At 37.1% G+C, this 27,845-nt stretch overlaps 1 protein-coding gene across 2 annotated transcripts in view; it reads left to right on the top strand.

The window, feature by feature from the left end:
• UHRF2 (ubiquitin like with PHD and ring finger domains 2) overlaps positions 1 to 27,845 on the top strand; it is a 71,810-nt gene that overhangs the window by 28,619 nt on the left and 15,346 nt on the right. For both annotated transcript variants that reach the window (XR_014056803.1, XM_081500614.1), the window contains exons 4-8: positions 6,923 to 7,141; positions 18,391 to 18,500; positions 20,378 to 20,564; positions 26,287 to 26,410; positions 26,809 to 26,916. Coding sequence is in view for 1 of the 2 variants with exons in the window: in XM_081500614.1 (XP_081356740.1) it covers positions 6,923 to 7,141; positions 18,391 to 18,500; positions 20,378 to 20,564; positions 26,287 to 26,410; positions 26,809 to 26,916 (748 nt within the window). In the remaining variant the exon portion in view is untranslated. The remainder of the gene's footprint in view (positions 1 to 6,922; positions 7,142 to 18,390; positions 18,501 to 20,377; positions 20,565 to 26,286; positions 26,411 to 26,808; positions 26,917 to 27,845) is intronic.

Genomic DNA, 27,845 nt, shown 5'->3' with positions numbered 1-27,845 from the left:
CTTTTAAATCACAGCACTTTTGAGATCTGTTACAGTGTTTGAGCCAAGGCCACACTCTTTCCTGGTTCATCTTGTTGACATCTTAAGAGCGTTCAACTGAGCAGGTAGCTAAATGGATTCTTTTTAAAGTGTGCAGAAGAGAGCTAACATCAAGCCAGAGATTTACTACTCTTTGAAAGGTCGGTGTGTGGTTGACCTTTGGCTGGTGTTGGGGAGCTAACTTTCAGGAGGATTCTCATTCCTTGATAAAAATGGTTCACTGTGCATAAGCTCTACAAAAGAAATGTGGATTATGCTGAATACCTGCTTCTGAGAGTCTGGAGTTTTGGTATGTGCTAGGCATTGAGTGCTGATGTGATCAATTCCTAATAAAACTCTTGAGCGTTCTTTACTGCACATCCCTGGTAGACAACATTATAACGCATATGTTGTCAGAATTTGTTGCTGAAGGAATTAAGAACGTTTTGTGTGACTACTGGGAATGGACTGCTTGAGCTTGTACCTGGTTTCCTCTGGACTTGACCTTATGTTTTTTTTTCCTTTGCTGAATTTGCTTTGTATCCTTTCATTATAGTAAATCATAGCCTTGGGAAGAACTGTGTGCTATTCTGTGACAATGAGACCTGTGAGTTCCTGTGAGTTCCCCCAACAAATCACTAAACCTGACGTGGGGACCCCAACACAGTAAAAAAAAAAAAAAAAATCCCACCTGAAATTTACAGTGATTCCTTAAAATCAAATAACCAGTCAATGTTCAGACTTATTTGTTTTTAAAACATATTCTTGGAATGTGCAGATAAGGATAAAATTAAGATTCATCCATTGCATGTAGTTGCTAGGTTAAGTCTCAACCTATAGATTCCCCCCTACTTTTTTTTTTCTCTTACTATTTGTTTATGCAAGTGACAGTTTATTCAGTTTTCCCACAGTCGGGACTTTACTGATTACATTTCTGTTAATGTTAGTTTCCTGAGAGCTTATACAGTCATCCCTTGGTATTCATAGGACATTGATTGCAGGACCTCGGTGCATACCAAAATCCATGGATGCTCAAGTTTCTTATAAAAAATGACTTTTGGGGGTATAACCTATACACAGCTTCTTGTTTAAATCATGTCTAGATTATTACAGGTAATCTAGGTATTACAAGTAATACCTAATACAATGTAGATATTCTGTAAATAGTTGTAAATACTATATAGTGAAAGTGCTCAGTTGTGTCTGACTCTTTGTGATCCCGTGGACTATATCCCACCAGGCTCCTCTGTCGATGGAATTCTCCAGGCCAGAATACTGGAGTGGGTAGCCGTTCCCTTCTCCAGGGGATCTTCCCGGCCCAGGGATCGAATTTACATGTCCTGCATTGCAGGTGGATTCTTTACTGTCTGAGCCACCAGGGAAGCCCAAATACAATGTAAATGCTGTATCGGGACTTCCCTGATGGTCCAGTGGTTAAGACTCTGAGCTCCCAATGGAGGGAGTAGGTTTGATCCCTGGTTGGGGAACTAAGATCCCCCATGCTGTGTGTCCAATAAATAAAATAAAACATTTGAAAAAATGCTGTATAAATAATTGTTGGAACCTGGCAAATTGAACTTCTGCTTTTTGGAACTTTCTGAAATTTTTTTCTAGTTATTTTCCAACAGTGATTGGTTGACTGTATGGATGCAGAACCATCCATATATATGTACTTAGAGGCTTGATTGGTTTTAAATTTCCTCATTTGATAAGGCTAGTTTAGAGATGGTATTTATTTACCTATTGCATGATATTGAGAAATGTATAATACCTGTTTCCCCTTTCTTTTTTTGTGGTAAGATTTGGGTATTGTCAGTCTGATAAATCCATTGTGAAATTTGCTGCCAGCTTTTAATGGTTTTAGTAGCCGTTAACCTTTACCTTCCCAGGTGGTGCAGTGGAAGAGAATCTGCCTGCCAATGCAGATGATGCGGGTTTGATGGCTGGGCCAGGAAAGATCCCCTGGGAGTAGGAAATGGCAACCTACTCCAGTATTCTTGCCTGGAAAATTCCATGGACACAGGAACCTGGGGGGCTGTAGTCCATGGGTTCAAAAAGAGTTTGACAAGACTGAGTGACTGAGTTTGACATGACTGAGCACCCACACAGCCTTTACCTATAGTTACTATGTAATGAAATGTAGTAAAAATGGTAATATTTCATTCTCTTCCCTTCATTTGTTAGCTATAGCTCTTTCATGAAGAACTTTCCTTAACAGTTGATTCATATGTGAAAGATAGAATAAACTATCAATTGTTGAACTTTTTCAGTGTTCAGAGTGAGTAAATTCCCTAGCATCCTCCAAAGGATCCTCCAAGGTCAGTGAGATTTTTACTAAGTATCATGTGAACTAATGGATTTTAATACTTGCTTTAATCTAACTCAGCTCTTTGTGGTGCCCAAGTTGTCTCATCTCTGGCCTGTGGAAGCTCCTTAAAGTTGAACCTGATTTAATGAGGATTTCTTTACATTCAGGTACAACAGGATGTCCCAAGCTCTCCTGTTTCCTGCCCAGGACTGGATTCAGCCATTTCTTTAAGGAGCTTTGGTTCTTCAGAGTGTATAGTCGGCTGTTCATTGATACTTGTTTTGATCATGTTTCTAGGTCTTCACATTGGAAACAGCTAGGAAATGTTTGTATTGATACTTCCAATTAATTTTAGAGTTGAAGGGCCATCATTTAATCTTTTATTTTTTCTCTTACCCGAGAATCAGTTTCTGATAATGTCAGCATTACCTTGCTTTATTCTACTCATATAATGGTTTCAGACTAACAGTGCTACTATTGCAAACAATATTAGTGAAAAGTTGGTGTATTTTTTACTTTGTCCTTAGTAGATAAGTATAACTCCACTAGGAATATAGAGTTAATTTAGTGTATTTTTAAGTCACTTAAGAGTTTGTATTTAAGCCACTTTTTTCATTTTGCTTTTGACTTTTAGCAGTTTATCACATTTTGTAAATTTATGATCATATGAAACATTACACGGTTCTAAAGGAAAAACGTCAAAATAAGTACCTAAGAAAAAGTGTCCATCTTGGTTCCTTCTACCCTATTTCTTATCTCTTTTTGTGGTAAATAAATGAGTTTTGGTTTATCCTTTTATCTCAAAATATAAGTATGTGTGTGTGATTACATGTATACTCACACATATATACACACTTATATATGTACATATATAAGTCAGTCGTGGCCAAATCTTTTGCAACCCCATGGACTGTAGCCCACCAGCCTCCTCTGTCCATGAAATTTTCCAGGCAAGAATACTAGAATGGGTTGCCATTTCCTCCTCCAGGGGATCTTCCCAACCCTGGGATCAAACTCATGTCTCCTGCATTGGCAGGTGGATTCTTTACCACAGAGCCACCTGGGAAGCTGTTCTTTAGGCACAAATACTGGAATGGGTTGTCATGCCCTCCTCCATGGGATTTTCCTGACCCAGGGATTCAGCTTGAGTCTCCTGTTTCTCCTGCATTGGCAGGCAGCTTCTTTACCACTAGCACCACATGGGAAGCCCATGTACAAATATATTTATTTCAACACATAATAGGTAGAAGATAAATATTGTTTGCATCTTGGGTTTTTTGAGTTAATATATCTCTCCATGTATATGTATCACTCCAGCAATTATCATATTCCTTTCTATTATATAATTGTATCATGTAGTAAGTAGTTTCCTATTGTGGACATTTGGTTATTTCTAGTCCTGCTGTTGCAGATAGTGCAGCTATAAATAGCCTTGTGTATGTGTCTTTTCATGGGGTGTTTTGTTTCTTAATGTTTGGGACAGATTCCTAGAGTAGAGTTCCTGGATCGAAAGGTAAATACATAGGCAGTTTTGCTGAGTATTGCCAAATTCCCCTCTTCAAGGAGACTGTACCAGTTTGTATTCCCATCAGCAGTGTTTGAGAATGCCTGTTTTCCTACAGCCTATGAACACATTGTTATCAGGCTTCACAAAATGTTTTAAGTAGATCTGTGGTTTAGAGTTTTTGGCAAAAGTGTATTGGAGTCTAAGGAGTCTAACCAGGGAGATGAATTGGCCTTGACAGCCTCAGAGAAATGCAGGCCTTTACTGAGGATATAGAGTTACATTAAAGAAGTGTTGACAGTATGCGTAAGGAGGACTTAGTAATGATGGAGAAACTGGGGATAACTTCATTTCCTGGGAGTGTGAAAAGTTTACTGTAAAGAATATTGAGCATCAGCAGATTAGAGGATGGGGGAATTTCTTGAATTTGAGGTGCTCTTGAAATACATGTTAGAGATGTAGTTGGATATATTAATCTAAAGAGAAATTTGGGTTAGAATAGAGCATTTGAGTCATCCCTGTGTGATGTTAAGATATGTGTAAATGAAAATGCTGAGGAAAAGAATAATAATGATAATTGAGCCTCAGCATGTTCTTGACTTTGGTAAAAATAGTTTTATGGGTCCTTTCTCTGTCTTCTTACTTAGCAACTGACTTAACATCTCTGGGTAACATTAGAAAAAGTATACTTCATTTTCATGACTTTTACACACTATACATAAAGACTGTGTATTCATATTCTCTACAATGTAATTCTGTTCTGAAGACATACAAACTTAGTTTCAGGGCAGACATAGCTTAAATTCCTTTGATGTAGGGAATGGTTTATTTTGACTCATCTCCAATAAACATGACTTTATATATGATTTTAAAACTTTTGTTTAAAATATTTCCATTCTTGGTATCTAATTTTGGCAATAATAGGCAAATGGAGAGTTCTTGCCAGTGAAATACCCTTTTTTTCCTATATTAATCATACAGGAGTATATGATAATGTCAGGATGTAAAAATCATGTTACAGCTGAAAAGGATCTCATATAAAAGAATAGTTTTCTATTCTATCATTTATGGCCTTAAGAATATTGAGTCAGGAAACACATTCACTACTTTAGAATTAGAAAAGCCCTAAAATAGCTAGTTAAAAGTCTTCACCATTTTAGTTTTCAAAACAACCATATGGGCTAGTTAGTTAACCATTAGGTATGTTTTATACATGAGAGATAGTCATGTGTAAACTAAACACAGGTAAAACTAAAACAGCGAAGTTTGGTAACTTTCCCAAGGATACACAGTAGTAGGAAGCTAAAATGGAATTTAAACCCAGGCAGGTTGAAAACAGAACATATTTTGAATGAAGAGACAGGATTATAAAGGGTTTAAAACCTTATGTATGTTGAAGGAAATTCATTTATAATGTTCTATACTTAAAGGGTGGCAGGGTGACCAACTTACACTGTCAAGGATTAGGTCTTTAGTAGAGACTGTGTAGATTTCTTCTTGGCAGTTAAGCTGTGGAACTCATTGTGTTTATCTTTGAACCAGTATCAAGTATATTCTCTTTCCTATGTCAGAGCTATGTGAAAACAAAGTGACTTTTCTTAGAGTTAGAGCTGCCCTCTTCTCACTTACTGTCCAAGCAGAGGTTTCTTGGAGACTTGTGGTAAAAGGGAATTGTAGCACTGAGGGTAAACGGACCAGATCCTTTTTAAGGCCCCTTGCTAATCTGAGATTTTTTTTTCTTTTTTCTTCTCTGCTTAACTAAAATTTGAAGAAGTTTGATTAAACTGAGTGATTAACTAAAATCCCACCAGGATTAATATCCATTTATTATAAATAAGTTAGACATACTGTGAGAGTCCTAGGCCTGCACAGTACTTGTTTGATTTGGAAGAACTGAGACTAGCTGCTAGAGCTGCTTTCAATTTCAGGCTCACTTACATTTTGAGTAGGCCACTCAATTGGTTAATGGTTAATGGTCTCTTCCCTTAGTTACTACCTTGTTAATGCCGTCACAAAACGCTGTGATATTTAACTATTCTTGTTTTTCTGTATAACACAGTAGCTTATCAAACTTGAGTATGCTTAGGAATTGCTGAGAGGATTTGTGAAAATAGACCACTGGGCCTCACTCCCAGAGTTTGAGTCAGATCAGAAGTGGAGTTAGGAGTTTGCATTTATAGCATGTTCGCAGATGGAACCACTGGTATGAGAACCACCGCTATAGTAGTTTGACCTACCGCAGGAGATTGAGTTTTCCAAGAGCAGGAACCAGAAATGACTTGTTTCCTTATCCCTCTACTAGCAAGCAATACATAAAGACAACAGATCTTATTAATGTTATAGAAACCACTGTGGACTCTTACATTGCTGTTTTTGCCTGTGGATACCAGATGTTAGGCCCCAAATTGAGGAACCGTCTTTTAAGTTCAAGTCAGGTATAGGTTTGTTAAACCTTTAGAAATTCAAGTAAGATCAAGATTCTACTGGAATTCTTTCGCATGGGCTTCCCAGGTGGCGCTAGTGGTAAAGAGCCTGCCTGCCAGTTCAGGAGACTTTAGAGATGTGGGTTTGATCCCTGGGTCAGGCAGATCCCTTGAGGAGGGCATGTCTCTCCAGTATTCTTGTGTGGAGAATCCCATGGACAGAGGAGCCTTATGGGCTCCAGTCTAGAGGGTCACACAGAGTCAGACATGACTGAAGCAACTTAGCATGATCACATGTTCTTATTATGCATAAGGCAAATGGCAGAGCTGGATAAACTAGTTCCAAGTTCAGGAAGAGGTCAGCATCTAGTCTTACTAAAGTAATTTTTAAATGTGGGTTAAGAAAGTGTAGAAAAGAAGAACTTGGTATTTTTACCTACCCCTACTCATCATTCCCCACCACCTCCCTCCCCAAGCTAGTTAAGAATGACTTATTAACATTTTAACAAGACTTGTTTATTCTGGCATTTAAAATCAGAAATAAATATCATTTACTTAAGTGTCATTAAGAATAAAGTGATTAGGCTTTTATACATACTGCATATAATTTTAGTTTTTCATGCTGATAATCATAATCATAAGCAGTGTTCTGTGATTCTTTCTCCTCAGATATCCTGAAAGTGGTACTGTAGAAATAAATGGCAAGGATCTTCGACCACGTGCTAGAACCACTTTGAGATGGAATGAACTAAATGTTGGTGATGTGGTAATGGTTAATTACAATGTAGAAAGTCCTAGTAATAGAGGATTTTGGTTTGATGCAGAAATCACTACATTGAAGACAATCTCAAGGACCAAAAAAGAACTTCGTGTGACTGTTTTCTTGGGGTAAGATTCTCTTCACTGATGCCATTTAATTACTGAATTAAGGAATGTAATTTTTAAGTGTTAAGCACATGTTCTTTATTTTAAAAAAAGATGGAATCCATGAAAGATGGAAATTTCCATACTAGAGGAAAACTTTTTGATAAATTTCTTGAATTTTTTATTAAGAATAACTCTTAAATCTCCATTGCTACTTTAAGGTTGGAGGTATTATTTGAAAGCACCTTGGAAATAATTGAACGTGTTATTAGAGAAATTTTTGCCTACTGTACAGGATTCTGCTAGGCTAAACCAATAATATATAGAAGTGTTTCAGTAGCTATGTTTGCTGTGAAGATCTGTTGATACAATAGAAACGAATGTCTACCTAGCCAGCTGTCTGCTGGACTTGCAAGACTAACAAAAACTTTCCTTTATAGTAATTTTCTTTAACTTAGGAACTTAAAACCACCTTTGAAAAGAATTCAAAACTAAAATGTTACCCAAGATTTCATATCACTCAGATACTTCCATTGTTAATTCTTTAAATACTTTTAGATGTTTCCTTCAAGTGATACAAGTACTATACATTGTTTCAAAGCTACCTTTTTACACTTGGAAAAATGTTGTCAATTGTGTTCAGTTCTTCTGAATAAAATGTATTGGATAAATAGTCACTAATTTACTTTTTAAAAAAAGTCTGCTGAAGTATTTCCAATTCTTTATCACGATGCTTAAGTAAAAACCTTGAGTATGCGTTTTTGTGCATTTTTCTTTAGAATGAATTCTTAAAAGTACATTTGTTGTGTTGAGCATTGAGGATACTAGAATGACCCTGACAGTTTTCTTTTACTTAAGAGAAGCAGCCAAACTAACATGCTTGTTAAGTTCTGGTTAACTGACTATATGTTGTACATATATATAAGGGATACATACATATCTAGTTTAACATTGAGGTGACAAATCTAAGATTAAGCATCTGCTTATGAGTAGCATAATGCAGAGGTTGGTAAGCTATGGCCCATTGGCTACCTGTTTTATGAAAAGAAATTTTTATTGGAACACAGTAGTGCCCATTTATGTTTTAGCTAAGACTGGCTTTTTTGTCTGTGTGCTCAACAGCATTGTTGAGTGGCTGCAAAAATGAAAATTACAGAATTTTAAACTACTTACTCTCTGACCCTTCATGGAAAAAGTTTGCTGACTCCTAAGATAAGAAGATTGTGAGCTTTTATTTTAGAAAACCATTTCAGAACTTTGTGCAAAAGTGTGATTCTGTTGTCAGGCTAAGGATGTAATAACTCAATTAACAGATTTCTAAGTAGCTTGAAATTCTGACATGGATACAAATCATGAAGGAAAGGAGAAAGCATCTATATAAATTAGTTATATAGAGAGTCTTATAATGTACATAGGTGTAGGAAGTGAAAAAAAAGCATATATACACAGCAGTACTCATAACATTGAGCTAAAAAAGCTTGCTGTTTAAAATGTTTCCCTGAGTAATTCTGAGGTACAGTTAAAGAGGGGAGCACTCTGGCTTTAGGAACTAGAGATAAGATTGAGTGGAAATTATAGATAGGCAAATATTGACTCATGAGAAAATGGTGATATTTGAGGGCTGTCCCAAAATAAAATGCACTGTCCTATAAAGGCTTATGTTTGCTGTCATTTAGGTTTTTCCTAGACTTGTTAAGGATACAGGAGCCAAAAAAGGAGTCACTTTGGCTTGTGGATGGGAATTTTTTTTCATTGTTAGAAATCTTTCCCCTTCACTGGAAAGAGTTTGGTGCTGTTACAAACAGTGCTTCCATGACATTATACTTCTGTCCTGGTGCTTACGTGTGTTAGTTTCTGTTGGGTGGGTCTTGTCTAGAAGTAGAATCACTTGATTGTAGAACTTGTGCATCTCTAACTTTAGTAGATAGAACCAAATATTTAAGTGGTTGTATCATATTCCACTTCGACCATAGTGAGTTCAAATTGCTCTGCATTGTTAACCACACTTAATTTTATCAGACTTGAGTTTTTGGTGCCCAGGTGAGTTTCTAATAATACACTGTTGTGGCATTAATTTATGTTTCCCTGACTATTAATGAGATTGAGAACCGTGTGTTTATTGGCTATTTGAATATCTCTTGTAAGAATCCTGTTTCAAAAACAACATTACAGTATACTAATGCATATATATGGAATTTGAAAGATGGTAATGATAACCCTATATGCGAGACAGAATAAGAGACACAGATGCATAGAACAATTTTATGGACTCTGAGGGAGAAGGTGAGGGTGGGACGTTCTGGGAGAATAGCATTGAAACATGTATATTATCATATGTGAAACAGAACACCATTCCATGTTCGATGCATGCGACAAGGGCTCAGGGCCGGGGCAATGGGATGACCCAGAGGGATGGGATGGGGAGGGAGGTGGGTGGGGGGTCCAGGAAGGGGAACACATGTAAACCCATGGCTGATTCATGTCAATGTATGGCAAAAACTATTACAATATTGTAAAGTAATTAGCCCCCAACTAAAATAAATAAATTTATTAAAAAAAAAAAAGAATCCTGTTTCAAGCATTAAGGATCCTGTTTCAAGCATTGGTGTATGTTGTAGTTAATTAGGTAGTCTCTCATTGAATTTTTAGGACTTCTAATTATGGTGACTTGACCATTTCAGTTATATGTGGAGAAAATACCTACTTCAATTCTGTGGCTTATCTTTTATCCCTATGTTTGAATAGTAGTCTTAATTTTAAGTGGTTGAATTTATCAAAAATTTCCCCTAGTGCTTATATATCTGTGTCTTGATTTAAGAAACCTTCTGAGGGTTGGTCAGGGTGGGAGATGGGTGAGAGTGGTTAAAAGGTACAAACTTCCGGTTAAATGATATATAAGGTCTAGGGATATAATGTACAGCATGGTGACTATAGTTAATAATGTACTGTATATTTGAAAGCTGCTTAGAGAGTAGATCTTAAAAGTTTTCATCACAAGGAAAAAATTTGTAACTGTGGGGTGATGGATGTTAACTAATCTTTTTGTGGTAATCATTTTTCTGTATATCAAGTCATTATGTTGTACACCTTCAGTTCAGTTCAGTTGCTTAGTCGTGGCTGACTCTTTGTGATCCCATGGACTGCAGCACACCAGGCCTTCCTGTCCACCACTGACTCCCGGAGTTTACTCAGACTCATGTCCCTTGAGTTGGTGATGAGCCATCCAACCATCTCATCCTCTGTCATCCCCTTCTCCCACCTTCAATCTTTCCCAGCATCAGGGTCTTTTCAAATGAATCAGTTCTCTGCATCAGGTGGCCAAAGGGTTGGAGTTTCAGCTTCAACATCAGTCCTTCCAATGAATATTCAGGCCTCATTTCTTTAGGATGGACTGGTTGGATCTCCTTGCTGTCCAAGGGACCCTTGAGTCTTCTCCAACACCACAGTTCAAAAGCATCAGTTCTTCAGCGCTTACCTTTCTTAATAGTCCAACTCTCACATCTATACATGACTACTGGAAAAACCATAGCTTTGACTAGACAGACCTTTGTTGGCAAAGTAATGACTCTGCTTTTTAATAAGCTGTCTAGGTTGGTCATAACTTTTCTTCCAAGGAGCAAGCATCTTTTGATTTCATGGCTGCAGTCACCATCTGCAGTGATTTTGGAGCCCCCCAAAATAAAGTCACTGTTTCCATTGTTTCCCCATCTCTTTGCCATGAAGTGATGGGACCAGATGCCATGATCTTAGTTTTCTGAATGTTGAGCTTTAAGCCAACTTTTTCACTCTCCTCTTTCACTTTCATGAAGAGGCTCTTTAGTTCTTTTTCGTTTTCTGCCATAAGGGTGGTGTCATCTGCATATCTGAGGTGATTGATATTTCTCCCGGCAATCTTGATTCCAGCTTGTGCTTCATCCAGCCCAGCATTTCTCATGATGTACTCTGCATAGAAGTTAAATAAGCAGGGTGACAATATACAGCATTGACATACTCCTTTCACTATTTGGAACCAGTCTATCATTCTATGTCCAGTTCTAACTGTTGCTTCTTGACCTGCATACATATTTCTCAGGAGGCAGGTCAGGTGGTCTGGTACACCTTAGACTTAGACAATTGTATGTCAGTTATATCTCAGTAAAACATGGAGTGGAGCAGAGGGGAGAAACTTACTCCTACTCATAGAACATAAAGATATTCTCCATTATTACCTTATTAAAGCTTAATACCACCTTTCTTTAGCTCTTTAATCCATTTGAAGTAGGATTTTTGATAAAATGTGAGGTAAACATTAGACTTACCTCAATACATGTGAATAATCATTTTTCCTGACATCATTCATTTAAAAGGCCATTTTCCCCTTATTGATCTTCAGTATCACCTCACTGAGTGTCTATATTTGATTCATCCATCTGATCTCTATTTTGGATCATTGGTTTGTTTTGTATATCCTTACATAAGTTTCATACTTTCTTAATATGACAGAGCATTCTAGTCATCTTGGTAACGTCTACATAAAAACCATTAGGAATTTGATAGGTACAGGATTAAATCTAATGTATGAGTGTGATTTCTTTGCACTTATTTAGGTCTTTAATATGATTTTGTCATGTGTTTATTAGGTTAGGCATGTGCGCTCAGTAGTGTCTGACTCTGTGATCCCATAGACTGTAGCCACCCCCAGGCTCCTCTGTCCATGAGGGTCTCTGGGCAGGAATAATGGAATAGGTTGCCATTTCCTTCTCCAGGGGATTTTCCCAACCCAGGGATTGAACCCACGTCCCTGTGTCTTCTGCATTGGTAGGTGGACGTTTTACCCCTGGTGCCACCTGGGAAGCCCTTTTTATTAGATTGAACTGTATGAAATGTTTTTGTAGATTCAAAATATTTGAATGTTGACAGTTACATGACTCAGCCTGGTAGAATTCTCTCCAGAGGTCTGATCTTACGTGTCTTTTATTCTTATTTTGCCTCAGGTACCACTTGTTGTTATAAATAAATCCTTTCAAATTTCATTTTTCTTTCTTACTGGTTTGTAAATAACCTTTGATTTTGAATCCATTAGCTTTACTTGAGTTATTAATTTTAATTGACATGTAGATTGTTTTGTGGTTTTTATGATTGTAATCATAATCTGTGAATTACATTTGTGTTAGTCACTCAGTCGTGTCCAACTCTCTGCGATCCCATGGACTGTAGCCCACCAGGCTCCTCTGTCCATGGAGTTTCCCAGGCAAGAATACTGGAGTGGTTTGCCATTCCCTTTTCCATGAATTACATTTATGTGTTCTTTTTCCTTTGGTCTCTAACTTTTGTCTTCATTCATCAGTTGCCACTTAGTATGTTGTTAGAAGGAGGTGGTGAGAGTAGGTATCTTTTTTTTTTTTCACCCTGATCGCCAAGAAAAAACTTTGTTGAACATTTTACCAATACTTACAATGTTTGACAGGTATTTTGTAGGTATGCTTTCCTGGATTTGGCTTGACAGTATTTTGTGTAGGACTTTTCCATTTGGGTTAGTGAGTGAAATCTGTATATTATCTTTCTTATCTATCTCTCCTTTACAAATTATGTTGATTTTATAAAAATAGTGTTCTGTAATATTTTTCTATTTTATGGTAGAATTTTGTGTCCTTTTCTTGAATGTTTATTAGAACTTCTCAGTTAAGGTCTTTAGGGCTGAGTGTTCTTTGTACAAAGTTTTTTTTTTTTTTTTCTGTAATGATTATATAGAACTATAAGGTGCAAAGGAAGAAGCAAATAGAGGACATGAGTTTTAATCTGCCTTGGAGATTTGAGAAGGGAACTTGGAGTTAAAGTTCATTATTGTTTCTAATTTTTGATATGTGAGTACCAAAAAGTGAATATGCTTAAACTGTCTAATTCTAGTTAACACATTCTATTTTTCACTTGTCATTTCTGTTTCTATTTGAGCTTTGAAGAAAATAAAAGTCTAGGGTTTAAATCCATTTTTCAAAATTTTGTTCACTTACTCTTGTATACTTAATACTACATGAAATTATACTAGATTAGAATTTCCTAAGTAGCATTTGAATCCTATAGCAAAAAAAAATTTTTAACCTCACTCAAACTATGAATGTACTTACCATATTTTGCATCTTTTTTATAGGGTTTCATTTACTAAATTTTATCTATACTTGTTTATCATAACATCTCTAGTGATCTTATTATTGAATGTACCATTTTTACAGAATATAAACTTGATGTCCATATCAAGTTATAAATCAAAGTTCACTGTATTCCAACCATATTGGCCTCCTTGTGTTGCTTAATCGTACAGACATGCTCCTATTTCATAACCTTTGCCCTTGACGGTTTCCTCTTACTGGTCTACTCCACACTTGTATTCATTTGACTGACTTTGTCTTTTGTTTTATTTCTTTATTCAAACATCGCTTTGAAAGACAACTTTCTTGATCATGCTATGTAAAAGCATACACACCCGGCATTCTCCTTTAGTCTAACTTAATTTCTTTATGATACTGATTATCACCTGACAGTTATTATTCTCTCTTGCCCTACTTGTATTACTTTCCTATTATTGCTGTAACAAATTACCACAGACTTAGTGGCTCTTTAGTTCTTCTTCACTTTCTGCCATAAGGGTGGTGTCATCTGCATATCTGAGGTTATTGATATTTCTCCTGGCAATCTTGATTACAGCTTGTGTTTCTTCCAGCCCAGCATTTCTCATGATGTACTCTTCATAGAAGTTAAATAAGCAGGATGACAATATACAGCCTTGACGTACTCCTTTTCCTATTTGGAACCAGTCTGTTGTTCCATGTCCAGTTCTAACTGTTGCTTCCTGACCTGCATACAGGTTTCTCAAGAGACAGGTCAGATGGTCTGGTATTCCCATCTCATTCAGAATTTTCCACAGTTTATTGTGATCCACACAGTCAAAGGCTTTGGCATAGTCAATAAAGCAGAAATAGATGTTTTTTCTGGAACTCTCTTGCTTTTTCGATGATCCAGCAGATGTTGACAATTTGATCTCTGGTTCCTCTGCCTTTTCTAAAACCAGCTTGAACATCTGGAAGTTCACGGTTCACATATTGCAATAACCTCAGATATGCAGATGACACCACCCTTATGGCAGAAAGTGAGGAAGAACTAAAGAGCCTCTTGATGAAAGTGAAAGAGGAGAGTGAAAAAGTTGGCTTAAAGCTCAACATTCAGAAAATGAAGATCATGGCATCTGGTCCCATCACTTCATGGGAAATAGATGGGGAAACAGTGGAAACAGTGTCAGACTTTATTTTTTTGGGCTCCAAAATCACTGCAGATGGTGATTGCAGCCATGAAATTAAAAGACGCTTACTCCTTGGAAGGAAGGTTATGACCAACCTAGATAGCATATTTAAAAGCAGAGTCATTACTTTGCCGACAAAGGTCCGTCTAGTCAAGGCTATGGTTTTTCCAGTGGTCATGTATGGATGTGAGAGTTGGACGGTGAAGAAAGCTGAGCGCCGCAGAATTGATGCTTTTGAACTGTGGTGTTGGATAAGACTCTTGAGAGTCCCTTGGACTGCAAGGAGATCCAACCAGTCCGTCCTAAAGGAGATCAGTCCTGGGTGTTCCTTGGAAGGACTGATGTTGAAGCTGAAACTCCCAATACTTTGGCCACCTGATGCGAAGAGCTGACTCATTGGAAAAGACCCTAATGCTGGGAAGGATTGGGGGCAGGAGGAGAAGGGGATGACAGAGGATGAGATAGTTGGATGGCATCACTGACTCGATGGACATGGGTTTGGGTAAACTCTGGGAGTTGGTGATGGACAGGGAGGCCTGGCGTGCTGTGATTCATGGGGTGGCAAACAGTCGGACACGACTGAGCAACTGAACTGACTGAGTGGCTTAAATAATACAACTTACTATTTTACAGTTCTGTAAGGCGGAAGACTTACAAATTACACTGGGCTAAAAGTATCAGCAGGGTTGTGTTCCATTTTGGAAACTCTGAAAGGAGATTTACTTCCTTGCCTTTTTCAGATTCTAGGAATCTCCCAGTTCCTTGCCCTATGGCCTACTTCCTCCATTTTTAAAGGTGACAAAGTTGTATCTTTGACTATTCGTTTTTAGTCACATCTTCCTTTTTAGGCTCTTTCTTCCCTCTTCTACTTTTCAGGATCCCCTATGATTACCTTTGGTCTATCTAGATAATTCTATTTAAAGGTTATTAACTTCATAATGTCTGTTATTAACTTCAAATGTCCCTTTTGCCATGTAAGGTAAGATATTCATAGGTTCCTGGGCTGATGACAGATATCTTTGGGGCCTATTATTTTGCCAATCATACCACCAGAATGTTAATGCTTTGATTTTTTGTTTTTGTTGCTGTTTGCTGCTGTGTGTCAGACCCTGTTCTAAGAACTAGTTAAAATAGATATTCAGGGAATACAGTATTTTATAGAATCTGAAATTAACTTTTCTGTATTTTAACATCTATGAAATTAGGGTGTATCTTAAAATTGCTATTGGACTGACGAAAGTTGGGTTTTTCAGATACTTAATTTTACTTCTGCTAGTCACCTTGGAGTGCCATCTAACTTGAAGTTAAATTTCCTATATCTAGAAATAGGACTAAAAGAGGTACATAAAGGAGAAAGTATAATATGTAATGGCTTTATGGATAGTATGTATCAGCTTTATGGTCTGACACTATAGCTATAACTGTAAGACATGGAAGAAATATACAAAGAAATTTTAAAGTATTTTCTATAATCCTAATGACAACTGGTGAAAATGTCTTATGTGTAATATGGAATAAAGCAAAGAACTACTTGTAGCATTCTCATTTAGGCATCCCTGGTGTCTTTGAGAACTAGGATTTTCTGATCATGAAAGACAAAAGAAACAGATAAATAATGGCTTTGTCAAAAGCAAACTTACCCTTCAGTCCTGAATTTGAATAGAAAGTGTTTGCATGATCTCATGAGGTATCTTGTATATGTGTTAATGTGTATGTCTCAATTTTGTAGTTTTGTCGACTAAAAAGACCTGAAAATAGTGATCAGTCCAGTTGCAGTAAGCTGTTTAGTGCCTAAATTGTGGTCTTGAAATAACCATTTCCACCTAAAAGAAGGCTTCCCGGATAGCTCAGCTGGTAAAGAATCCACCTGCAATGCAGGAGACCCTGGTTCGATTCCTGGGTTGGGAAGTTCCCCTGCAAAGGGATAGGCTTACCCACTACAGTACTCTTGGGCTTCCCTGGTGGCTCAGACAGTAAAGAATCTGCCTGCACTGCGGGAGACCTGGGTTCAATCACTGGGTTGGGAAGATCCCATGGAGGAGGGCATGGCAACCCGCTACAGTCCATGAGGTCACAAAGAGTCAGACACGATTGAGTGACTAAGCACACACACACACACCTAAAAAACCAGGCTTCCTTGGAGATAAGACGACAGGCTAGAGGCAGAAATGTACAAGAAGAACTAGGAACATCTTGTCTCGCAGATAGCAAGGAAGCCCACAAAGACTGCTAAACTCTTGTCAGAAAGATTTGAGAGTCAACTGGAAGATTCCATTGGCTGAAGATGAGACAATTTGACCATCAATAAGGCAAATAATAACTAAAGTGGATTGAAACACCTCAAATATGTAAACTCTTAGTAATATAGAAACTGATTGGTCACCTACATAGAATGTTTGAGAGCTAATTTTTTTTTTACTGCTAAAGAAAGTGTTCCATTTGTATTTGTTATATGAGCTATAGCACTGAGTTACCAAATAATTGATGTGGGCATGTTTCTGTTTATGGAATTATTTCAGCAAATAAGTGAAAAGGGAGTGAAAGAACTAGAATACCAACATTATCCAATCCCCAGTGAATTAATCTAGGCATTGAGCGTCTGTGGCTGCTATCATCATAGGAAAAGACAACTAAATAATTAGGTGCTTACTGATGAAAATAGACCTGTAGATGATTTTACTCAAAAAATGAACCTATTTGAGTAAACATTGAGAGGAAGGGTCAGCAGTTTTATTCTATAAAGAGCCAGATAGTGAATAGTTTAATCTTTGGCCACCAGATGGTCTCTGTCACAACTCAACTCTGCTGCTGTAGCATGAAACCAGCCATAGAGAATACATAAACGTATAGGCATAGCTGTGTTCCAGTAAAACTTTATTTTTTAAAAACATGCCTCAAAGCAACAGATTTTGACCTTTTCACCAGACCAACTACTGATTTACTGGAAACACAAATGACAGAAAAAACTGAAATAAACTTAGGGAATGCAGGTATCAAAATCAAAACCATGGGAAACTGTAGGACAAATGGTGGGGGTTTGTCAACAAGTTATAAGGGAAAAGATTGGGAATTTAGTTTTTGAAACACGGAACTATATTGTATACTTAGGGAGGAAGACAGGTGAGAAGATTGAAGAAAATTAAGGTAAATCTGACTCGTGGGAGAGAGTGAAGAGGTTTTGACTTGGGAGGGAGGATGTAAAGTGCTGAGGGAGTTGATAGTCCTATTTCTTGTTATGGTTGATTACAAGGATATGTGCCTTTTAATTGGCTAAACTATACATCTATCTATAAATTTTCTGCATTTGTTTGCATTTGACATTAAAAGTTTTAAAAGAAAGGTGAAATATTTGAAAAAGTCACCAAACAAATAGTAACCAAAAAAAACAAAGGTACACTTGTGATACAAAATGCGTTACCAGAGATAGAAAGGCATTTCATAAGAACATTTAAGTATTCTTAATCTGTATGTACCCAATAACATATCTTCAAAAATATAAAGCAAGTTGATAGATTAAAAGGAAAATTATATAAATCTATAGTTACAGCAGAAACTTTGAAGAAGTATATGCAAGTAGCTATAAATATGTCTGTGAAAAATATGGCTTAGTATTTGAAAGACTTTTCTTTGTAACGAGGTCATCTGTTTACTCAGAAACGTGCATATTTATTGGAAATATGTTTAAATCTTTTGTTTTAATTGGGAGTATCATTTTACCTTATCTTTAAATTTACAAGATAGGTGTCTTCTCACCAAATGATCTTAAGTCTTGATTTTTTTTCCCTAATATTAAAGTTACATTTTAACTTCAAATATTAATCACTGGACTTTTCCTACTGCTGGAAATAATAATTCAGTGATTAGAATAGCTATTACCCCATTTTTAGTAGTGTTTAGTGAGTTTTGAAACTGACTTTTAATTACTGTTTGCATATGGTTTAGATTTTGCTGATTTGCATATGGTTTAGATTTTGCTGACCTTTCTTCCTTTTTTAAACAGGGGTTCTGAAGGAAAATTAAATGACTGTCAGATAAGATTCATAAATGAAATCTTCAAGATCGAGAAACCTGGAGCCCATCCTCTTTCATTGGCAGATGGAAAGTTTTTAAGTATGGATCTTTCTTATGGGCCGAGACTGCATGTATTGTTCAGGATTGCCATTTTGACTGACCAGGGAATGACTTTTGAGGAAGTATAAAACTAAAGACCATACAAATTTATTTTCAAGACATCCATTTTGATATAAGATCAACTTGGTTTAATGGATTTGTCTCAAATGATAAAATTTGTTTTCAGAGAGTATTTTCTCATCTTGGCATTTTATTGCCATTTTCTTGCTGTTTCCTTTATTAGAGAGTCTGTCCAGATAAAAAACCCACTTTGGTAATGTGGCCATTTAAGATTAATATTTAATAATGAGGCTTATTTTTATACTAGTAGAGCCTGAGAAGAATAATGCTGGTTGAGCCCTGAATTTCTGGGAGGTAGTGAATGGTTTATGTAATCGTTAGAATGTAGCCTCATCTCCTCTTTGTATGTAATGTAATTTCATGCAGCTCGTTGGTAACAAAGGTAGGACTAAATTCTAAGTCTTTTCCTTCATAGTTCAATTGCTATCTTTCCAAATAGGTTACAGTGTCTCATACTCTGTTAATTCTGATTTGTGTGTGTGTGGAGAACAGTTCATTGAGCTTTTGCCATGTGTCGATGTCAATGTCTCATATATTCTAGCAAAAGAAATATTCAAGATTAAAGAGTCCTGCCTATCCTCTTCTTAACCACAGTGGTGCAGAATTAGAGCAAGACAAGTCCTTTAACAGATTAATAACTAGACTTCCATGTTACTGGTTTAAGCCGTACTCATTTTTTGAGACTGCAGTGCTAATACATCTAGACTTGAATTAAGAACTTTAAGGCATACTATGTATGATTGTATGGTTATATTCTAGGAATAAGGGTAACTTGTTGAGTAACTTGTTTAATGTGACTTGCTCTCAGTAAAACACAAAAGGAAAATTGACTAGGTTTTTCTTGTGTTTTCTCTCTCAGTATATCTGCATATATATGTTCTTTGCCCAATGCTAATCATGTTATAGCTACAACTTTGAACTTCTGTGTAAGGAAACCATTTCAGAGCCACAGCCAGACTGCCATTGATCACTCTGTAAACTAGAAATCTAAACATACCTTTGGCAACATGTCATTCTAGACATCTTTCTGTCTCTATATTAAGTTTATCTTTGTGTGTTTATACAATTCCGTATAAAAAATTTACTCTGCAGTTTCATTTTTTAATATATTTGGCTATCTCTATATTATAGTTCTTGTAAATTTACATCATTTTTCATAAAATTTATCCAACTGTTACTCTTTTGATATTTAAATTTAACTTTTGGTGTTAGTGAGCATAACTATAAGACTTTTGTGTATATATGCTTATTTTATAATTTCAAATGAACATTGTGGCAAAAAGTATTTTGGATTTAGATGGGAGAGACTGGCAGAAGTGGGGTGGGCAATAAGTGGAACCTGTTAGTTGCCAGAATTCTGAACCAATTGATAAGTAAGATTAAAAAAAAAATCACCTGTTAGGTACTGTATTTACTAATAAAGAGTATGTTGGGGGCATAGCAAAACCAAAGTGGATTTGCTGACTTCTAACAGGTATACCCCTCCTAGTTTAGTCCACCTGGGGAAAGGTTTGGATCTGCAGAACAGATGATACTAACACTTCCATTTTGGAACAACTTTGTTCAGTTATTTCACTGGAAATTTTAATATATCTTATGATGCCCCATGAGTTCACTGCATTACCCCTATGCATCTTGATGCACATTTGGGGAATATTAAAGTCTTGCACTGAATTATTACATATGGTTCTTTTTGTTTAAAAAAAAACTGCTATTCTCATGGGTTTTTCTTTATAAGATTCATAGACATAAAAATGATTTTAAGACTGGGCTTTCTATAATTTTGTTCTTAATAGGGAAAAATGACCCTGAATGTGACTCTTGTGGTGGAGACCCAAATAAGAAATGCCGTTCTTGCTCCTGTCATATGTGTGGTGGAAAACAGGAACCCAACATGCAAGTTCTATGTGATGAATGTAACATGGCCTATCATATTTACTGCCTGAATCCTCCATTGGATAAGGTCCCTGAAGAGGAATACTGGTATGATTATCAGGGGATTTTTGTTGTTACTATGTAAGAATTGAATGTGCAATATGTATTTGAAACCCCAAAAGTAGATTTCTAAAGATATAAATGTGTAAGAGGTGGATTTATTGAGAGATGCAGTCCATCTCAGAAGACGAGTGGCCTACATAGTGTGTACTGAAGTGCTTAAAATTGTATAACTAATGGTTACTTGGCATTGGTACCTTTATTCAGTTACTACAACAGCTTCCGAACTGATCTCTCACTGTTTTTTAATCCCTCCAGTCCTTTCTCCAATATGAGTCTGTGTTCTTTCAAAAATGCAAATTTGATAACTACTCCTTTGCTTCAGATGCTTTACATTACTGTAGAGAGCCTTGCACAGTGTTTTTTAGTTGATTTTTCCCACTGTATCTCTTATCACTTTCCTCTTTTATTTTCCCAAGTACTCCCTAGATGACTTCATGCAATGATGAGACTTGGAATACCAAGCAAATGGTTCAGAATTTATATTTTCAGACCCAGCCTTACCTGAACTTGATGTTCCTATATTCAACTGCTTGCTTGACTAGTATTACAAAATTAGTGACTCCAAGTGGAGATCTTGATTTCCACAAACATGTCCACTGAAATTCTACTCCTCACTCAATCATCAGTAAATAATACCATTGTCTCATCCACCTGTTGAGGAAAAAGCTGAATTTCATTTCGATTCTCTCTTCTCCTTTGTCACATACTCTACATCCAATAACATTAGCAAATCTTACAGTTCTACTCTCATTACCCAGTTTAACCACCATCTATACCCTGAACTGTATGCGTGTGTGCACGTATGCTCAGTCACGTCTGACTCTGCGACCCCATGGACTGTAGCCTGCCAGGCTCCTTTGTCCATGGAATTTTGCAGGCAAGAGTATGGGAGTGGGTTGCTGTTTCCTTCTCTGGGATCTTTGCAACCCAAGAATTGAACCTCAGTCTCTGGCACCTCCTGCGTTGACAAGTGAATTCTTTACCAGCTGAGTCACTAGGAACTCTATAGTAAATGCACAGCTAGTCTTCTTGCTTTCACGTTGTCTACCAGCTATCCTTCTTGCCATAGCAGCAGAATGATCTGAATCCTGAGTCAGAATACTCACCTGTTTAAAACCCCTAATGTCTTACTGTTGAATTTATGATAAAATATAAGCCTTTGCCATCTGTGAACCGACCTCTGCCTACTTTTAATGTTCTTCAGAACATACCATTCCTTATTATGCCTCAGGCCCTTTACACTTAATGTCTCTTTGCTTGGACTCTTGATACATTTGGCTCTTCTAATCTCATCTGGAATAGCACTAACCCTGATGTATTTCCTTTATCAGTCATTTCAGTTCATTTGCTCAGTCGTGTCCAACTCTTTGCAACCCCATGGACTGCAGCATACCAGGCCTCCCTGTCCATCACCAACTCGCAGAGTCCACCCAAACCTATGTTCATTGAATCGATGATGCCATCCAACCATCTCATCCTTTGTCGTCCCCTTCTCTTGCCCTCAATCTTTCCCAGCATCAGGGTCTTTTCAAATGAGTCAGCTCTTCGTATCAGGTGGCCAAAGTAATGGAGTTTCAGCTTCAGCATCAGTCCTTCCAATGAATATTCAGAACTGATTTCCTTTAGGATGGACTGGTTGGATCTCCTTGCAGTCCAAGGAACTCTCAAGAGTCTTCTCCAACACCACAGTTCAAAAGCGTTAATTCTTCTGCGCTCAGCTTTCTTTATAGTCCAACTCACATCCATACATGACCACTGGAAGAACCATAGCCTTGACTATACGGGCCTTTGTTGACAAAGTAATGTCTCTGCTCTTTAATATGCTATCTAGATTGGTCATAACTTTCCTTCCAAGGAGTAAGCGTCTTTTAATTTCATGGCTGCAAACACCACCTGCAGTGATTTTGGAGCCGAGAAAAATAAAGTCAGCCACTGTTTTCACTGTTTCCTAATCTATTTGCTATGAAGTGATGGGACTGGATGCCGTGACCTTCGTTTTCTGAATGTTGAGCTTTAAGCCAACTTTTTCACTCTCCTCTTTCACTTTCATCAAGAGGCTCTTTAGTTCTTCTTCACTTTTTGCCATAAGGGTGGTGTCATCTGCATATCAGAGTTTATTGATATTTCTCCTGGCAATCTTGATTCCAGCTTGTGCTTCCTCTAGCCCAGCGTTTCTCATGATGTACTCTGCATATAAGTTAAAAAAGCAGGATAACAATAACCAGGTGACAATATACAACCTTGACGTACTCCTTTCCCGATTTGGAACCGGTCTGTTGTTCCAAGTTAAATAAGCAGGTGACAATATACAACCTTGACGTACTCCTTTCCCCATTCGGAACCAGTCTGTTGTTCCATGTCCAGTTCTAACTGTTGCTTCTTGACCTGAACCAGTCTGTTGTTCCATGTCCAGTTCTAACTGTTGCTTTCTGACCTGCATGCAGATTTCTCAAGAGGCAGGTCAGGTGGTCTGGTATTCCCATCTCTTGAATTTTCCACGGTTTGTTGTGGTCCACACAGTCAAAGGCTTTGGCATAGTCAATAAAGCAGAAATAGATATTTTTCTGGAACTCTCTTGCTTTTTCGCTGATCCAGTGGATGTTGGCAATTTGATCTCTGGTTCCTCTGCCTTTTCTAAATCTAGCTTGAACATCTGGAAGTTCACAGTTCACATGCTGTTGAAGCCTGGCTTGGAGAATTTTGAGCATTACTTTACTAGCATGTGAGATGAGCGCAATTGTGCAGTAGTTTGAACATTCTTTAACATTGCCTTTCTTTGGGATTGGAGTGAAAACTGACCTTTTCCAGTCCTGTGGCCACTGTTGAGTTTTTCAAATTTGCTGGCATACTGAGAGCAGCACTTTAACAGCATCATCTTTTAGGATTTGAAATAGCTCAAATGGAATTCCATCCCCTCCACTAGCTTTGTTTGTTGTGATGCTTCCTAAGGCCCCCTTGACTTCGCACTCCAGGATGTCTGGCTCTAGGTAAGTGACCACACCATTGTGATTATCTGGGTCGTGAAGATCTTTTTTGTACAGTTCTTCTGTGTATTCTTGCCACCTCTTCTTAGTATCTTCTGCTTCTGTTAGGCCCATATTATTTCTGTCCTTTATTGTGCCCATCTTTGCATGAAATATTCCCTTGATATCTCTAATTTTTTTGAAGAGATCTCTAGACTTTCCCATTCTGTTGTTTTCCTCTATTTCTTTGCACTGATCACTGAGGAAGGCTTTCTTATCTCTCCTTGCTATTCTTTGGAACTGCATTCAAATGGGTATATCTTTCCTTTTTTCCTTTGCTTTTCGCTTCTCTTCTTTTTACAGCTATTTGTAAGGCCTTCTCAGATAACCATTTTGCCTTTTTACATTTCTTTTTATTAGGGATCGTCTTGCTCCCTGTCTCCTGTCCAGTGTCACAAACCTCCACCATAGTTCTTCAGGCATTCTATCAGATCTAATCCGTTGAATCTATTTGTAACTTCCAGCATATAATCATAAGGGAGTTGATTTAGGTCATACCTGAATGGTCTAGTGGTTTTCCCTAATTACTTCAATTTATCTCTGAATTTGGCAATAAGGAGTTCATGGTCTGTGCCACAGGCAGCTCCTAGTCTTGTTTTTGCTGACTGTATAGAACTTCTCCATTGTTGGCTGCAAATAATATAATCAATCTGATTTCGGTATTGTCCATCTGGTGATGTCCATGTGTAGAGTCTTCTCTTATGTTGTTGGAAGAGGGTGTTTGCTATGACCAGTACATTCTTGGCAAAACTCAATTAGCCTTTGCCCTGCTTCATTCTGTACTCAAAGGCCAAATTTGCCTATTAATCCAGGTATTTCTTTTATACCTTTATATTTCCTTTATAACACTTACCGTTTTCTGAAATTGATTCCTTGTGTATACTAGTTTTCCTTAACTATTTACAGATATTTTAATCACAAGCATTTGTCCATACCCAGTGCCAAAATAGTGCCTGGACTCAAAACAAACCTGATGAAGAGATGGATCCTAGGGATGACTATAATTAGAGGACTCTTAGATTACTCTGTGAAGTATTTCTACATTCATATTGAGGTCCTTCTCTTCATCTGAAATTCCTTAGATCTTTTCTACTTCTCCAAATCACATTGTCTGGATATTTAGTCTCTAAACTCATTTTCTCATTAGAGATGATACCTGCTTTCACCATAAGATCTTTGATAAAATTATAGTTAGAAGGTTAGCATGTCAGGTAAAACAGTCTTTCTTAAAACAAATTAATTTTTGGAAGTGTTCCTGATTTCTGCAAGATTAGTAGGGATTTTACTTGATAATATTCATTTCCTTATCATACATAATTTTGCCTTGGATTTATTTCTATATCTCACTGCCCAGGTAATTTTCTCAAGGTCTGAATTGTCTACATATCTTGTCTATAGTACTAAACATAACGTCTCATAATTAGGTATTCACAATTTACTAGTGGGTATAGATAGCATCCAGAGAAGGCAATGGCACCCCACTCCAGTACTCTTGCCTGGAAAATCCCATGGATGGAGGAGCCTGGTAGACTACAGTCCATGGGGTCGCTAAGAGTCGGACACGACTGAACGACTTCACTTTCACTTTTCCCTTTCATGCACTGGAGAAGGAAATGGCAACCCACTCCAGTATTCTTGCCTGGAGAATCCCAGGGACAGCAGAGCCTGGTGGGCTGCCGTCTATGGGGTCGCATAGAGTCGGACACGACTGAAGTGACTTAGCAGCAGCAGCAGCAGCATAGATAGCATCATCTTTGTGGAAATATAGAAAAAGAGATCTAAGATTAATGGGTGGAATGGCAAGTTGATCTTTGGATATACCCAAAGTTTCCATTTCTTTGTGACTCAAAAATAGCCCCATTTCATTCTCTATATATACTTACGCTTTGCTTTTCAGAAATGATAACAAGGCAGCTTATAGTGATGTGTACGTTACAGTGGGCTTCCCTGGTGGCTCGGTGGTAAAGAATCTGCCTGCCAGTGCAGGGGACAAAGGTTTTATTCCTGGGTCAAGGAAGATCCCCTGGAGAAGGAAATGGCAACCCATCCTGGTATTCTTGCCTGGGAAATCCCATGGACAGAAGAACCTGGAGGGCTACAGTCATGGGGTTTCAGAGTCGGACACGACTTAGTGACTAAACAACAACAAACAACTCAAGTTACAGGAGATTGACAACCACAAATAGGCTGAAGGGTAAACAACTATAGAGCATTAGAATTGAGCTAGAGACCAACAACCTTGAATCCAGTATACTTGTTATAATTGGCTATAGATGTTTTACTTTGAAAATTCTAATAACCAGTTCAGATGGGGAGATATATCAGTTGCCATGGTTCATTGTTCAGTCTAGAATCATCTATTCTTACCATTTTTGTTTTAATGGTTAGAAGTTCAAATGAATGATGTCTACTCTGAGAATTAGTGAGATCAGAGTTTATGGTGCCATTTAGATTGGACAGCCTTGTTTGGCTTGTGCACTGAATTTGATAATAAAATGTTAAGTTCTCTAAAAGAATGGCAAGCTTAATCATGTAAATATTTTGGAAAGTTTAGTACTGAAATGCCAACTGAAACTAATATACACCAAGTATTACACATCTTAAAAGTTATTCTAAACTAGAAAGGCCATTATTTGTTATTGATGTTAATATAATATAATCAAAATTCTATTTTTTTTTTAAAGGTATTGTCCTTCCTGTAAAACTGATTCTAGTGAAGTTGTAAAGGCTGGTGAAAGACTCAAGATGAGTAAAAAGAAAGCCAAGATGCCATCAGCTAGTACTGAAAGCCGAAGAGATTGGGGCAGGGTAAAGAAGGAAGTCTTTTTCTTCCTAGCTATAATGTTTGTAACTGTGATGCAAGTTATAATGTTTCAATTCCAGTAGTAGTAATGGTACAAGTGATAATTTGAAATGTTAACAAATAACAATATTGATTAATCATATACATTGTTGGGATGTGCCTGATGGTCCAGTGGTTAAGACTCTGCTCTTCCACTGCAGAGGGTGTGAATTCGATGCCTGGTTGGGGAACTAAGATCCTGCATGCTGAGCAGTGTGGCCCCCAGAAAAGGAAAAAAAAAATTGTTAAATATTAGTCATATAAATTGTAGGGTTTTATTTTATCTGCATTTTATGGGGATTAAGGGCTTTCTTTAAGATTTAAAATAACTGATTTCTCAAACAACTTGTTTGGTACCTTGTAGGGAATGGCCTGTGTTGGTCGCACTAGAGAATGTACTATTGTTCCTTCCAATCATTATGGACCTATTCCTGGAGTTCCTGTTGGATCAACTTGGAGATTTAGAGTTCAGGTATGTTTTAGATTGGCTTAGTCAAAAGAGTAAAATTGGGTATTTAACATTGTAACAGTGTTAGTGTCAGTTGATTCTAAGTGAACTAACGTATGTAGTATCATATGGCATTCACTTGTTAAAATGAACGATTTCCTGTAGGATCATTAGGCACTTCCTCATAGCTTAGCAGACAGAGGAACATAACATCGTGGACTTGGGCATCATCTAAGCCTTTGTATCACTTTGTTTTATTTTTCTGTTATTGTTATAGTAGTTAGTTATTATTCAATATTCTGAAGAATTTTCCTTGCCAAAAATGTAATATTTGAAATAGATCTTCCGTCATGCAGTAAGTTCTCATTTAATGTTATTGATCTGTAAGGAAGCTCACTTAGACAGTATTTTCTTTGGCAATTATTCTTCTGAGTGAATATTAAGATACTGGTCAGAGGAAATGTCAGACAATCCAAGGATTAGATTACTTCCCTTTTTCTCTTGAAGAAGACTCTTGTAGTTTTCTAATTTCTTCTTTAGAAAGATAGTTTTTTCATTGTGGAAAATTTAATGTGGAGAAAAAAAAAATCTCTTAGGTAGTTTCCCGTTAGACAGGATTCTAAACTTTTAAGATCTGAATAGCGCTGGTGCTTAGAACATTGATGAAATTTTATGATTAAAATAATGTAGTACCTATACTTAGCTTGGAATGTTGAATACTAGTGTATGATTTATATTTTTAAAAACCTACTCTTTTCACCCATTTTCTGTTTCTAAAAGACAGTCACTTTAAAGTTACTTCTGAATTTACCTTCTTATATCTAAATAACATATGGCTTTTGTCTGTATTTTGGTTTTGTTAACCTCTTTCTGTGGAAGACGGGCATTTAGTTTAACAAGTACTGTGTTTTTTACAAATGGAAAGTTTTTGGCAACCCTTTGTCCAACAGGTC

Source organism: Giraffa tippelskirchi, chromosome 1 (genome assembly GCF_054371585.1).
Source record: "Giraffa tippelskirchi isolate mGirTip1 chromosome 1, T2T-mGirTip1v1.2.pri, whole genome shotgun sequence".
NCBI lineage: Eukaryota > Metazoa > Chordata > Mammalia > Artiodactyla > Giraffidae > Giraffa > Giraffa tippelskirchi.
This window is presented reverse-complemented; position numbering and strand designations above follow the sequence as displayed.